General features: G+C 39.7%; 1 protein-coding gene across 18 annotated transcripts in view; it reads left to right on the plus strand.

The window, feature by feature from the left end:
- eif4g3a (eukaryotic translation initiation factor 4 gamma, 3a) overlaps nt 1-13,819 on the plus strand; it is a 68,996-nt gene that overhangs the window by 42,387 nt on the left and 12,790 nt on the right. For all 18 annotated transcript variants that reach the window (XM_084929190.1, XM_084929200.1, XM_084929202.1 and 15 more), the window contains 10 exons: nt 1,357-1,645; nt 1,880-2,004; nt 4,186-4,305; nt 5,686-5,841; nt 6,026-6,223; nt 6,541-6,687; nt 6,796-7,032; nt 10,336-10,440; nt 12,709-12,847; nt 13,132-13,244. In XM_084929190.1, the coding sequence (XP_084785316.1) occupies nt 1,357-1,645; nt 1,880-2,004; nt 4,186-4,305; nt 5,686-5,841; nt 6,026-6,223; nt 6,541-6,687; nt 6,796-7,032; nt 10,336-10,440; nt 12,709-12,847; nt 13,132-13,244 (1,629 nt within the window). The remainder of the gene's footprint in view (nt 1-1,356; nt 1,646-1,879; nt 2,005-4,185; nt 4,306-5,685; nt 5,842-6,025; nt 6,224-6,540; nt 6,688-6,795; nt 7,033-10,335; nt 10,441-12,708; nt 12,848-13,131; nt 13,245-13,819) is intronic.

A 13,819-nucleotide genomic window follows, 5' to 3' on the forward strand; every position in this document is an offset into this window, starting at 1 on the left:
AGGAGACAAACACAAAGAGTAAAAGAGGAAAAAAAAAAAAGAGGAAACCCTTTACACTGACTAAAAATTTTGTGGTGTTTCAGAGTGGTGTTTCAGAAAATATCTCCACACCTTTGGCATTGTTTGATTTGAATTTTTTTAGGTCTCTGATGAAGGTTATACCCTGTGTGTAGCTGTCTTGTACCATGTCCTAGCATTATTGTTTTCCCTTCCCATGCCACCTGCTGGGCTGTGCTCACACTGCACTAAGCTGTCTGAGTACGCTTCAGTTTGTTTCTACATCTAAACTTTTGTCTGGCACCCTTGCTCCTTTTCTTTCATGGTCAAGGTTTTTTAAGAGCACGGTGAGGTTGATTTTAGACAATTTTTAGAATTGGTGACACACCTTGTTCTAGATTTGTAAACTTTGATGAAGGTAGCTGTTAAAGCATATGAGTCCCATTCTCATGAATAGCAGTCACACTGCATGCATACCTTGGCCAAGTTCAGCTGAACCGCTTAATGTTGTTTGGGTTCTGCATGCAGCAATCACACTAGTGAAATGAGATATATTGTCTGGGTGAAATGTGCTGTTATTCCCTAAGACTGCATAACTAGCCAAAAGAAAGGTGAAGAATACAGCGGGTTGTTTACTAAACAAGCTTTTCCCATACATCAGCCAAGAGTAAAAAGGTTACATCCTTATATAATAACCAATGGGAATTTATATTATAATACAAGCATTATAGTTGAGTTGATGGTAGACTGTATTTGTATTTTAATTGTTCTGCTGTATTACTCAGAGGAAGTTCAGTGTTTCCTGTTGTGCTGTTTATGTGCATAGATGGCGTTTGAGTCTCCACGATGAGGACTGCTAAAAGCACTGGGCTATTCAAATTCTAGTTAAATGACTGTGGGGACAGGGTAAAGGGGAATAAATGATACCAGCAGGATGTCTTTGAACTCTGTCACCATTTGTTGCAGTCTGTTAAAAGCAGCATGTTGTGCTTCAGTTTTTACATTTTCTTTTTTTATGAACTATCGTTTTAGTGTGTAATATGTAAGGGACTTCCAGATGTTTATTTTACAGTAAATGTGTATTTTTTTGGGGGGGTGGGGGCAGTTAAAACCTGTAAAATAATTTCAGAGAGAGCTGCAGAACAGTGGCTTCTCTCAACAGATTTAATATACTGGTCTATCCTGAAAATAAACAGGTAGACCTTAATTTAATCAGTGAATACCCATTTCAAAGCTAAGCTTTCATGTACAAGTGTGTCCTGCAAGTACGTTATAATTACACCTTAAAAATATATGTTTAAATGTAACCCTAACCCTTTGAACACGCTCGGACCTTAATGGAATCTTGCCTCCTCATAGGATGAGTCTAAGCCAGTAGATCAGCCTGCTGGAGACCAGGCTGTGCAGTCAGCTCCTCTGAGCAGCAGCCCAGCACCCCTACCATCAGCCTTCACCTCTACCCCTGCTCCTGCTTCTGGTAGCAGTCCAGAAGCTGATGGAAAGCCCACTGCTCCAGAGGAAAATGGTGAAGCAGAGTTGGAGCCAATCAGGAACGGAGCAGGCCACACCTCGGAGACGGAGAGCAGCGACAGCGGAGCCACCCCTGGAGACAAGGAGAACTCCACCGGAGCTCCTCCAGACATGGAAGGTGAGAAGGACCTCAGTCTGTGTGAACTGTGTTTTCAAATGACCCAAGGCAAAACTGAAATCCAGGGAGCAAAGGATGGAGTTCTGCATTTACAAATAAAAATATTTGTCTTTATATTTCTATATTTAGAGCTGCCTCTAAATGAAAAGCTCAGCACTTCTGTCTGTTTCTCATATCTGTTTATCCTTTTTTTCCCCCCTTTACTTTCCTCTTCAATCCTGCTTGGCTGTCCAGACCTGTCTGAACCCAGTGGGAAACGTCAGTATAACAGAGAGTTTCTGTTGGGCTTCCAGTTCATGCCTGCCTGCATACAGAAGCCTGAAGGGCTCCCACCGATCAGCGATGTGGTGCTGGACAAGGTAAGCTACAGATATCCCAGCAGTCTTGCAGAATTCATAAAGCTTTAAATAGCCTGACATCTGTGTAGATAAATAGATTGTTGAAAATGTTGTCAGGTTTTTATTTATTATTATTTATTTTTTATTTTTGCAGATATGTGGCCTTGACAGGCCCTTCTCTGTTATCTTGGGCTAACCCCTCCTTTATTTTTTCCATTATTGTTATTTATTCCCAGAGCCAGACTTCTTGTTACCAGACTTCAGCTGACATTTAGCTAAAATCCCATATCACCACTCTCTTATCACTTAAATCATTTAGTGACAAAAAAAATAATAGGTTTTGGGCATCTTTGTCTGAGGAGGGGATATTGATGTGTGCGTTATAAAGGTGCTCAGCGAGTCTTCAGGCCTCAGAACAGTAAGAAGCAAACAAAACAAAAGCAGTGTCTCATTTTAGTTGGAGGACTTTGATGGTGCAATTATTAGTATTGTCACCTCACAGTAAGAAGGCTCTTGGTTTGAGCCTCCTTGTTGGTTGGGGCATTGCTGTGTGGCATTTGTGCCTGCATGAAGTCCCTGTGTTGGTTTTTCTTCCCACACAGTCCATAAATATACTTGGTCGATTGGTGTTTCTAAACTGGCATTAAGTGCGTATGTTAGCTTGTGGTTGTCTGTGTTAACGCTGTGATGGACAGGTAACTTATCCAGGTCATATCCCCCTGCTTGGATGAGGAGCTAAGAAAATGAGTGGATGGTCTTCTCTCCTCCTAAAGCAGGCTGTAGTGTGGTAGCTGGAGGCCCATGGTGGTCATGAGGTGTATTAAATTTAGATCTCGCTTTGGCAGTGCTCGAAGCAAGAGCTGTCCCTTTCGCTATCGATGGACTTTTGGGTGATCTGCAACTCTCCTAAACCGTACGAAGGAAATAAATGCAGTATGATGTGGTTCTGCTCCCTTCAAAGTGACCAAATGACTGCAGCAAAATCCAAAAGACTGGAGTTTAAATAGCTTACACCAGTGAATGACGAGTCTTGATGGTCTCCAGCAGCATGTATTTGAAAATAAGCACAGTTGCACTCACAGCAGGGGCTGGAAGAGGTGTGCTGCTGACCCCTGATCTGAAGGTATTAACAAATGTTCTCCATGATGTAGACTAATTCCAAACAGTCAACTCTATCTCATTGATCTGAAAAATACTTGTGGTTTCAGCTTCTCAAACGTGAAGTTCAAAGCATTGCGCATTTATTGTCATTTGGGTTTTAGACTGTTGGTCGAGGAAAAAAGAACAAACCTAAAACACAGAAATCACAGCAGGCTCTGGGCATTATTCATAATGCCATTGTTTTTAAAAGCCTTCAGCCTTTAAAAAATAATGGTGCTGAAAACAATCATTAATTGTAGCATTAGTTTCAAATCAACCTTTTTTTGTGAAATGGATGAAAAGGATTTTTTTAACCACATGTCAACAGGCGACAATAGACGTTGTTTTAGTTTGTGAGTTTCTGCGTTGGATCAAAGATGCAAATTCGGTTTGTTGCTCCGATCCACACATATGTATGGGTGGAGCATATGGCCTGCAGAAATGCTGTTTTGATTAAAATCACATTGCTATTATGTCACACTTGGCAGTGTCAAGAGCACATGCCCCTCCCCCATCTCTCAAAAAAGAACAACCAGGCCGGCGAACAGTTGATTGGTACAATCCCAAAGTCTCATTTTCTCTGTGGGAGAAAGTGAAATCTCACTGGAAAAGAGTCAAGAGGAAGTCAAGGACAGCTGAAAGACAAAGAGCTGGATTTGTTCTTCTCTCCTCCCCCACAACTATCTCGCTCTCTCCTGCGTTCCTTTCTTCTGTCCTCCCCTTCCACATCTGGTTCTGACTTTTCTTACTGTGCGGCCCGCAGAACAAGCTGAGCATAATTTATTACCAGTGCTAGAAGAACATATAAACCATAGACTGATAATGTAGTATGACTGTCATTTATTAGAGGCCACCTTTAAAAGTGACTACCGGGTTAGAAATTCATCCTTCCACACACACAAACACACTCACACACGCTTATTAGGCTCATCTTGCCCTGTTGCCAATATTACCAGATTACCAGGGTATCACTGCTCCCCCTGCTGTTAGGGTTACCTTGTGTGTTTATGTGTGTCTATGTGTGCGTTTGATGACATATTCTGTATGTTATGTTTCATGCAGATGAACCAAAACAAGCTGCCGTCTCGAGCGGTGGATTCCAGGGTGATTTCCAGAGGACCTGATTTCACACCTGCTTTCGCAGATTTTGGGAGACAGATGTCTGGGGGACGAAGCTCTGCGGTGAGTCACACATGTACTCGCACAAGCTGCCACAGTCATTCATAAAATCCCACTCACACTGCTTCTACTCCAGTGTACAGTGTAACACAGTTAGTTGTACACTTGTCAAGACTGAATTAACCTAATCAAGTGTGCCCCTATTAATAATCCATAGGGTTAATACAGTGTTTCTTACAGGTTTGGGTTGCACCCACGTTTGTCTGCATTCTGTGTTAACGTTCACTGCACCATGAGAGATTTGCTTAAGGGCAGGGTTTTGTATCCACAATGGAAATCTTAAAACGGAAAACCTATAACTACAAGATCAATATATGAGACTCGATATGAAAGGTTAACATCTTCAAGTAAACTATGGATGTTGAGCATGTGGCTAAAATGTAACCTAATTGAGTGGTTTGTCAGTTAGCTGGATGTTGAGAAGTTAAAAGAATACAATATTTTAGAATCTATATAATATATTTGACAATGTTTTTTATTTTCTTAGTTGCAAATATTTTATTTCTCCATTACTTTGTGATAAATTAATCATTCTTAAATTATAGTAATTAAATTTAGTAATTATAGTACGGTGTTAAATCAGTGTTATTTATTGATTTATTGATATATCTATTTATTGATTAGTACAATGGTAATACCTCTGAAACAAAGTGTAATAGACTATAATTTGATTTAGCAAGTTAATACATGACAATGGCGGAATATAAGCTTAACATGCCAACACACAAGTATATATGCAAACAAAACCTCAGCCGCTACTGTGGGGATTCAGTGCAGTATGCATTATAATCAGATGCCTCTCCCATGAGTCTCCCATGAGTCTCCCATGAGTCTCCCATTCCTCGATACACTCCAACTTCACTATCTTGAGATATAATTGGCAGGAACCAGCTCTCCACCTGCTGCGGGTCTTCTATTAACTGTCACTAGTTGTGTTTGAGTCCATCCGATTGCAGGATAAGATCCTCTCTGGAAAAGCAGCTGAATGATCCAGAGGATCGCCACAATAGCAACCTGGCCAAGAAGCTAGCCAGCACGGAAAACATGAGACAGGAAGTGGTAGGGCTAGCTGGTCAGGTGCATTTGAACTTTCAAAATAACAATGGGAGGAACTTCCACTGGCAAGTCAATCACAATCAAATGAATAAAAAAATGCTAAAGAGAGTCACGGAAAATACTTGGGTGGTTTGTAGCCACCGACACACTGCAGTCTATTTAAACAGAGCTGGAATAATTTATACTTCTATGAGTGCCTCCTGGTAGTCGTGTTGTTTGTGTCCTATTGTTTTTCCTATTTCCTATTATTTTTATTATTTTTTATGTAATTAAGTCATGTCATTAGCAATGTTAACTCTCTCTTGATTTCTTTCATTATATTCACAGATAATGAGCATTGGGCAACGACGGCCTCCACCCAGGAAGATCATCATGAACGTGGTGGTGAATGATGATGTTCAGCTAAAAAAAGCAGAGAATGCCTGGAAGCCTGGCATGAAGAGAGAGAGCCTCGCAGAGGATCCAGAGATTCAGAAAACACAGGCAGGGCCAAATATACCATACACAGCCAGCAAAACACACAAAATAACACATAAAATAATACAGCAAAAATTAGCCGCCTAAATAATTAAACCTACCACTAAATGAACTCACTCAATATACAGTGTCTGATTGATAAGCTGAGTTATTAAGTTCTATTTATGATTGCGTGATGGCTTCCCTACAGGAGCTCTTCAGGAAAGTACGGAGCATCTTGAACAAGCTGACGCCTCAGAAGTTCAACCAGTTGATGAAGCAGGTAACAGACCTGACCATCGACACAGAGGAGAGACTCAAAGGCGTCATCGACCTGGTCTTCGAGAAGGCCATCGATGAGCCCAGCTTCTCCGTGGCTTATGGAAACATGTGCCGCTGCCTCGCCACGGTAAGCCAATCGCTGTCTCGATTAAGACGCAGAGCTGTGGTTGTGTTATGCTTTAAATTATACCGTAGGTATATTCATTCTAAGTTACTATTATACTATGCTATTATATTGTTATTATTGTAAATATTGCATATAAATAAAAATGGGTTTAAAATGACTTTTTACATCTAAAAGGGTGTGCTTTGGTGTGCTTTTGTATAATTTTTTTTTCTTTAGTATAACATGAAAACTACTTCAGTTGTTTTGGTCTTAAAAGATTCTTAGGGATGTTGTCTTTTCTCTAATTTCTCTTTACTACAAACTTTGTTCACGTACAGCTCAGAGTGCAGATGACAGACAAACCCAACACCACAGTGAACTTTCGCAAGCTGCTGCTAAATCGCTGCCAGAAGGAGTTTGAGAAAGACAAGGTGGACGATGTGGTGTTTGAGAGGAAACAGAAAGAGCTGGACTCTGCTGCATCGGTATGTCATCTGTGACTTCAGAAGTATTACTTTGGATTTTATTTGGACTATATTCCATTCCTGGCAAGATAAGATTTTTAAACTTTGATGTTTCCTTGTTTTCTTTAGGTGACTGAGCGTGAGCGGCTTCAGGAGGAGCTTGAGGAAGCAAAGGACAAGGCCCGGCGGCGTTCAATCGGCAACATCAAGTTCATCGGCGAGCTTTTCAAGCTCAAGATGTTGACAGAGGCCATTATGCATGACTGTGTGGTCAAGCTGCTCAAGAACCACGATGAGGAGTCCTTGGAGTGCCTGTGCAGGCTACTCACCACCATTGGCAAGGACCTTGACTTTGAAAAGGCAAAGGTGAGCTGGCGGAGAAGGTTCTTTTATTAAGTTGTTAATATATAGTTTTAGTTAATAGTTTAACTATTATGTTTAATAGTGAAGTTTAAGTGTCTTCAGTGTTTGGGGAAGTATTTAGTTACCTGCTGAGGCTTCAGATGAAAAGCTAAGTCTTGAAACGGGAGAAATTGCACTCAAATATTGATAAACAATTAGCATAAAACACCTCAGGATCTGCAAATTGACAATGTCTGACCTTGTCGGTGTAAGTTTCGCAGAGAAATTTACATCCAAGGTGTAAAAATGTGGTTTTATGGTCATATAGACTAGACCAGGGGTAGGGAACATTAGTCCTCGAGAGCCAGTGTCCTGCAGGTTTTAGACAAGACATGAATTTAGCCATTTAAATCAGCTGTGTTGGATCAAGGACACATCTAAAACCTGCAGGACAAGACTGTTTTTGGTTTGGGTTTTTTTTTTTTTTGGGGGGGGGGGGGGGTTCCTGGAGACAAGCATTGAACCCAAAGCATTTTAGTTTGGTGTTATACAAGTTTATTAATAGTTAGCTTAGAGATAGTGGTATGCACATTTAACTTATAGACGTAATCAGTTAACTGTCTCCTGTTTTCCAGTATTTATGCCAAGATCAGATAAGCCTCTGCTGATAATTGGTACAGAATTTATGCTGCGTGTTGTATCAGACTCAGGGCAAGAAAGTGAATCGGTGAAGGTAGATGTGATTGACACTTACAGTAATGTTACATTTACACTGATTCGTACATACTAGCACAAACCTGAAGGCTGTTGGTGTAATGTGCTACACGCAGTCTTGTTCATTACATATTCAGAGGTGATTTGACATTGCAGCGAGACCTTGAACAAACCTTTTATCTGAGGCTGTGTTAAAAACTTAAAGCCAGACTCGGAAATGAAAGTGAACGAGTTCAGACAATATTTGGATGGATAGAGTCAAAGGTGAATCAATTTATATTTATGACACAGGCATGGCACTTTGACATCATTATCCCTGTGCTAATATCCACCAAGGTAAGCGTTGGCTGTGCAGCAGTTAAGTGAATCTGATGAGGTGAGGTGAGATGAGGTGATTCTGGTTTACAGCAGCACAAATTCGAGAGACATAAAAAAAGAAGTTCTGTTGGGATTTGATCCTTCAACAGTTTGGCTACATTCAGTTCCAGAGGCAACAGAGAAGCTGTTTATATAGGTTATGAGGAAACGGGGATATCCCCACAGTGTCTCTGCAGTCGATGCTCTGCTTTGTTCTGTCTGACTGGCTCTCCTGTAGATATCAGTGACTCTCAGCTGGTCACAGAAAGAGTCCTTAGATGCTTGGAGAGACATAACTGACCTAAAGGCCATACTGCTCTCTGCTGCACTGTGATGTGTGGTTTGATCCTTGTCATGTACCAGTCACCCTACAAAAGACAAGTCCTCTGACCAGCAGGGAACACATCTAGGACTGTAGTCAACCAAGGAAAATCTCAACAGACTGACATCATACCTACTCTTTAACCAAAAAGATTGTTCACTGCAGGGGAGGGGGTTGTGTGTTTTTTATGAGTCACAAACAGACAAATAAAACTGGTGTTTGCAGTGTATTAAATCATTTAAACTTCGCTATGTTAAACTGAAATTACAACAACAGATGCTGGAGCTGGTGAAGCTGTGGCTGGATGCCTGTGCCATTGCAAAACTATTATTAGGTTAAGCGTATTTGAAATATGCCTGTTCTGATATGTTCACAAAGCCTGAGGAGGTAATCAAGGAAGCTGGTGGAACATTCGAGCACAGACAGCTTGTGTTTCAGCTTAATAAAAGCTGAGCTGTGATTTTAAAATTAGAAGATTTTGCTCAACAAAACTGAAGCCCAAACAATGAGTCTTAAACTTCTGCCTGATTCCATCAAAATAGGATGATTGCATGATTATTTTTTGGTTTTGCCATTTTGTCCATTTCTTTGAATTAACAAAAAGTTCCTGTTTTGTAATTACAGAACAGTCTCTGCAATGACTTACCAGAAGTTTTTCTCTAATTTTCCATATTTCCATATTTAAGCCTAAAGACTTTCATTTACTACTGCAGCAGCATTTCTTTATCACGAAGAAAAACTGAGATGTACTGTTGAAATCACACTTGTTTTTCTTATGTTGCGATATGTCAAGGATTAAATGTGTAATTAAACTTTACACTAACAGAAAGGGGAGTTTCACTGGTCTGGCACACATAAGCTCAAGCTGGGCTGTATGTGGCCCAAATGTAAAACGAGTTTAACATCCCTAATTTAAAACATCAACATCTGTAAAGTTGTTATATAGGGGGGAAAGTCTTTATAGAGGCCTCAACCAATTTATGCTAGGTTGTTAACATGTTTTTAGTACTATGAAGTTGGGTATTTTAACATGGGTTGTCAGCAGTGAACAACACAGAGGAATTTTTGTTTTTGGCACTTTAGCCTTGGCTTCATGTTTCAGCTCCAGAAGTTGCTGCTTGGTTTTCTTTGACATGGTTTCAGTTGATTTGTAGCAAAAGTTCAGTAAATATGAACATTGGCTTAGTTAGACAAACCTACTGATGACAGCAGAGTCCACAGTTGTGATATTTGGGTCTTTGTTTGTCTTTTTTTAACATGTAGTGTTTTCCTCCTGCTGTCAATAACCAGCCCCACAGTGCCGCTTCAGCCTACTGGTTGAGCAGTGAGCATATGCCATAAAGCTTAAATGCAGCAGCCCGGGTTTGAGTCCAACCTGTCACCCTTTGCTGTGGATGCTCCTTCGCTCTTCCTCCCCTCTTTTCTATCAGCTCTGCACTACAGGGCTATTACTGTAGATAGAAGCAGAAATTCCCCAAAAAGTTACCAAAGAGCTAACCAATTGGTGCAAAGACTGCACCCTTACAAAAATTTTATGAACTCAGCGTAACCACTTAAATCTGCTTTGTTTGCTTCCGGAATATGTTGAGAGCCATAAAATCCTAAAGAATTTGATCATAAATCAGCCATTGTTCCCTTTTTAGATGAGTTTTATCTTGTTTAATCTCATTATTTTCAGAACATTTCTGTTCAATGGCGAGCTATTACATCGAATTGAGTCCATTCATCTTGGGTTATTAGAGTTTTTGTTCTGCTGCGTCCCAAAATGTTCCCATTTAATGTTGGTTGGTCAGGCAGGTCCCGCTCCACGTAATAAACTGAACAATCAGTCAGTAGAATGAAATAATGTGAATCACTCAGACCTGCTGTCCATTAAAGAAATTGAAAATTTAACCTTCGTATCTCAAATGAACCTTGTCTGTCTCTTTCATCAGCCCCGGATGGATCAATATTTCAATCAGATGGAGAAAATCGTCAAGGAGAGGAAGACTTCGTCTCGGATACGGTTCATGCTACAGGACGTTATAGACCTGAGATTGGTGAGTGTGTGCATTTCTGATAATTGTTTTCAGTGGAGAACCCAGCCCATGTTTAGATGAACTAATAATGCATTTCCCCCCACGGAGGTTTATTTCATTGATTTTTCCGACATGTTTCTCTGAAACATGCGGGATATCAGTGTTTTGATCTAATATTGCTCAAATGATATCTATTCCACCATTGAATCTTTACACCTTCTGGTAAAATACACAGTAAACAGTAACAAACCTCAAACAAACATGACCCTGGAGTATTTAAATACCTGACCTTGTTTAAGCTTGTATGTGCTGATCACTTTTTAGCTGTACACTTCTGTTTTTACGAATGAACTGATGAAAACTTTAGAAAAATCCGGTCAGGATATTTTACTCACATATTGCACACAGCAGAAAATAGTCAGCTTCAAATATGTTCCCACTACAGGTGAGCAAGCAGTCTGTATAGAGAGTGTAAGATGCAGTGCACATGTCACATGTTCAGTGGCAATAAATGCATCAGATTACACGAGCTATTCACACATTTGCACAATCAAATATCACATAGACTTTGGAACTGGCAGATTCAAATCCAGCTAATGTCCATTCTGTCTGCATTTGCATTATTTCAATTTAAAATCTCAGTCTTAAAATATGGTGGCCAGTTAGCTCAGGTTAAATGTATTGTTGGCTAACAGCAAAATCAAGATGGGGAAATTTTACTACAAAATTCTTTAACAAAATACCTCAAATATATCGAAAAAGCTAACAAGTTTCATCTCTAACCCTGAGGAGTTGATGTGCTTTTGTTTTTCCTTCAGTCTTGGTTATTAAGTTTGTTTTAAATTTAATTCCGAATGTGGCAAAAAAAAAAAAAAGTTGTAATAAGTCTTAAATCTAGGTTGTCTTAAGCTGTGGGAAATCTAGAAGAGAAGCTTTAGTAAAAAGCTGCTGGTGTTTGTTGTCTTCTAAATAAGCATTGATGTTTATTCACTGCAGTGCACAAAAACATTAGACGCTACCATAAATACTACTGTGTATATTCCATTCAATTTTGTAGATATAGCACCACTTACTATGCCACTATGCCCAGTTATTATTTTATCACTGTTTGCAATAACCTCTGAAGAAATTTATGTGAAGTCTGGTGTGAGTGTCAGTTACCAAATCAGTTAACAGGAAGTGGGGTATAAACCATTCCCAGTGATACTGACTTGCTAACAAGGTGCAACACATTTTTTTAAAAAATATATCCTTAACACTTGTACAGAAGCTGCGTGCATCGACTGCTTTTATTTTATAAACTGATCAGATTGAGATGTTTAATTATATAGACGTCAAAAACCTATAAACATGTCTAGTTTAGAAATTGGAAGTTGTTGATTGGAAAACACCTTCATAGTAAAAATAAGAAGAGGTTCACAAGTAATAAATCCACCTGTGGAGCTTGGGTATGCGGTTTATTTTTCCCCTTGTTATTTGCTGCTGTCTCTGGACCCAACCAGCATCTCAGTGACGGGTGCTTCATTCATCTGTATGCATGACACCAAAACCATCTATGCTAACATGAAAGTCCAGTTTGAGAACAGTCAGCTGTCTCCACACAAAGATTTTAACTGTTCTCACTCAGTCATTTGCAGTACACACATATCCATGCTCCCATTTATACACTGGCTTTTATGGGTTTTTGTGTTTGTGTTTAGCTGTTGTAGCCTGAGTTTAAAAGCCTAATGAAAATGAGACAGAATTGTCAGTTCAGCTTTATACATATATCAAACCTCATCTGTGGTGTCGCTGTTAAGGTTGATATTGTGTTTTTCCTGTAGATGCATCTGCATTGATTAAGCTGAGATTGCTCCTTAACTCTAGCCTGACACAAGTTGTTTGAATCAGCGTCAGCATCTCATACGCAAAGGAGGAAAAATTCAAATCCCTGCTGTGCTACGTTCCTGTCAAATTTGAAATTGAAATGAGCAAGAACGTACTTTGTTTAAAAACAAAAACCTTCATGCTCAGCGTCATAGACGCACACATAGATATTAATAACAAATGATGGGCTGTCGCAAGTTGAAAACCTTGTTAACACATTTTCTGTCAGGTGTGGTCACTCATTAAATTATTAGTGATTTTCTTTTGTGACTGACAGCTTCTCATATGTGATCTGATCTGTGTGTCATGATAAAACAAGGGAAATACGGTAATTTGCTCTGGCTGTTGTTTCAGTTGGTTTATATCTGACTGACACTGTTCGGTGTATTTTATGAATCTGGTGTTTTTTTCTCTCTTTTCCAGCACAACTGGGTTTCCAGGAGAGCTGACCAGGGCCCGAAAACAATTGAGCAGATCCACAAAGAGGCTAAGATTGAAGAGCAGGAAGAGCAGAGAAAAGTGCACCAGCAGCTCCTCTCCAAGGACAGCAAGAGGCGGTCAGGTCAGGCCTGCAGTCTAAATCCTCTTTAAGGCTTAGAGTCATATCGGCACAGCTACAGTGACTCAGGAAGCCTGCAAGTATACAGGCAGACTTCCTGTTCCTATAGCCCGCAGAGATGCTATTGTGCCCAGCAGCAGAAAGGAAGCCCCCCTACCCCCTCCCATCTGTCAGCTGACCTATAATATTTCATCATGTGTTTAATGCGTGTCTGAAATGATGAAAAATGTTCAGAATTGTCGCTGAATTCCCACGGAACTATATTTTTCCTGCTTTATGCCCCTTAGATCCACGAGATCAAAGAGATCAGCGTGGGCAGAGAGAAGAGACCTGGAACACTGTGCCTATGACGAAGAACAGCAGGACCATCGACCCCAACAAGATCCCAAAGATCTCCAAGGTGAGACATGCTGCCCATGCTGGTCGTAGCCTGAGATGAGCTTCAGCTATTAGTTAGAGCGCCACCAGCTGGAAAGACAAGAAGAACCTTTAATAAATCTTAAAAATGTTCAATATGCTGTAAGTGCCCTTTTTCTACTGGAAGAGAAACCCCTACAGAGAAACTGCCTTCAACTTGCTGTTTCATTTGAAACTCCAGGCTGCTGCTTTTTTTACCTACAATAGTTTATTTGCTCAGATGGCTCTCAAAAAAAGGTGAAAAAGAGAAACTTATAGCGTGGTCTGATTTTCACCTTAGTCAGAATTACAGACAAAACTTAAACTAATAACACAAAACCTTTCTGTCTTTATTGAACATGCAACAAGTAATCAGAGCAGCTGTGGAAAAACCTGTAGGATTGTCAGGATACTCAAATTCCAAACTCTGCTGACACAAAAAGATTTTTAAATATTTTATTATTGTATTAACAAGTACAATGACAAAACTAATATCATATATATATATATATATATATATATATATATATATATATATATATATATATATATATATATATGTGTATATATATATATATA

This window comes from Perissodus microlepis, chromosome 5 (genome assembly GCF_051167445.1).
Source record: "Perissodus microlepis isolate ML-2025 ecotype Zambia chromosome 5, ASM5116744v1, whole genome shotgun sequence".
Classification (NCBI taxonomy): domain Eukaryota; kingdom Metazoa; phylum Chordata; class Actinopteri; order Cichliformes; family Cichlidae; genus Perissodus; species Perissodus microlepis.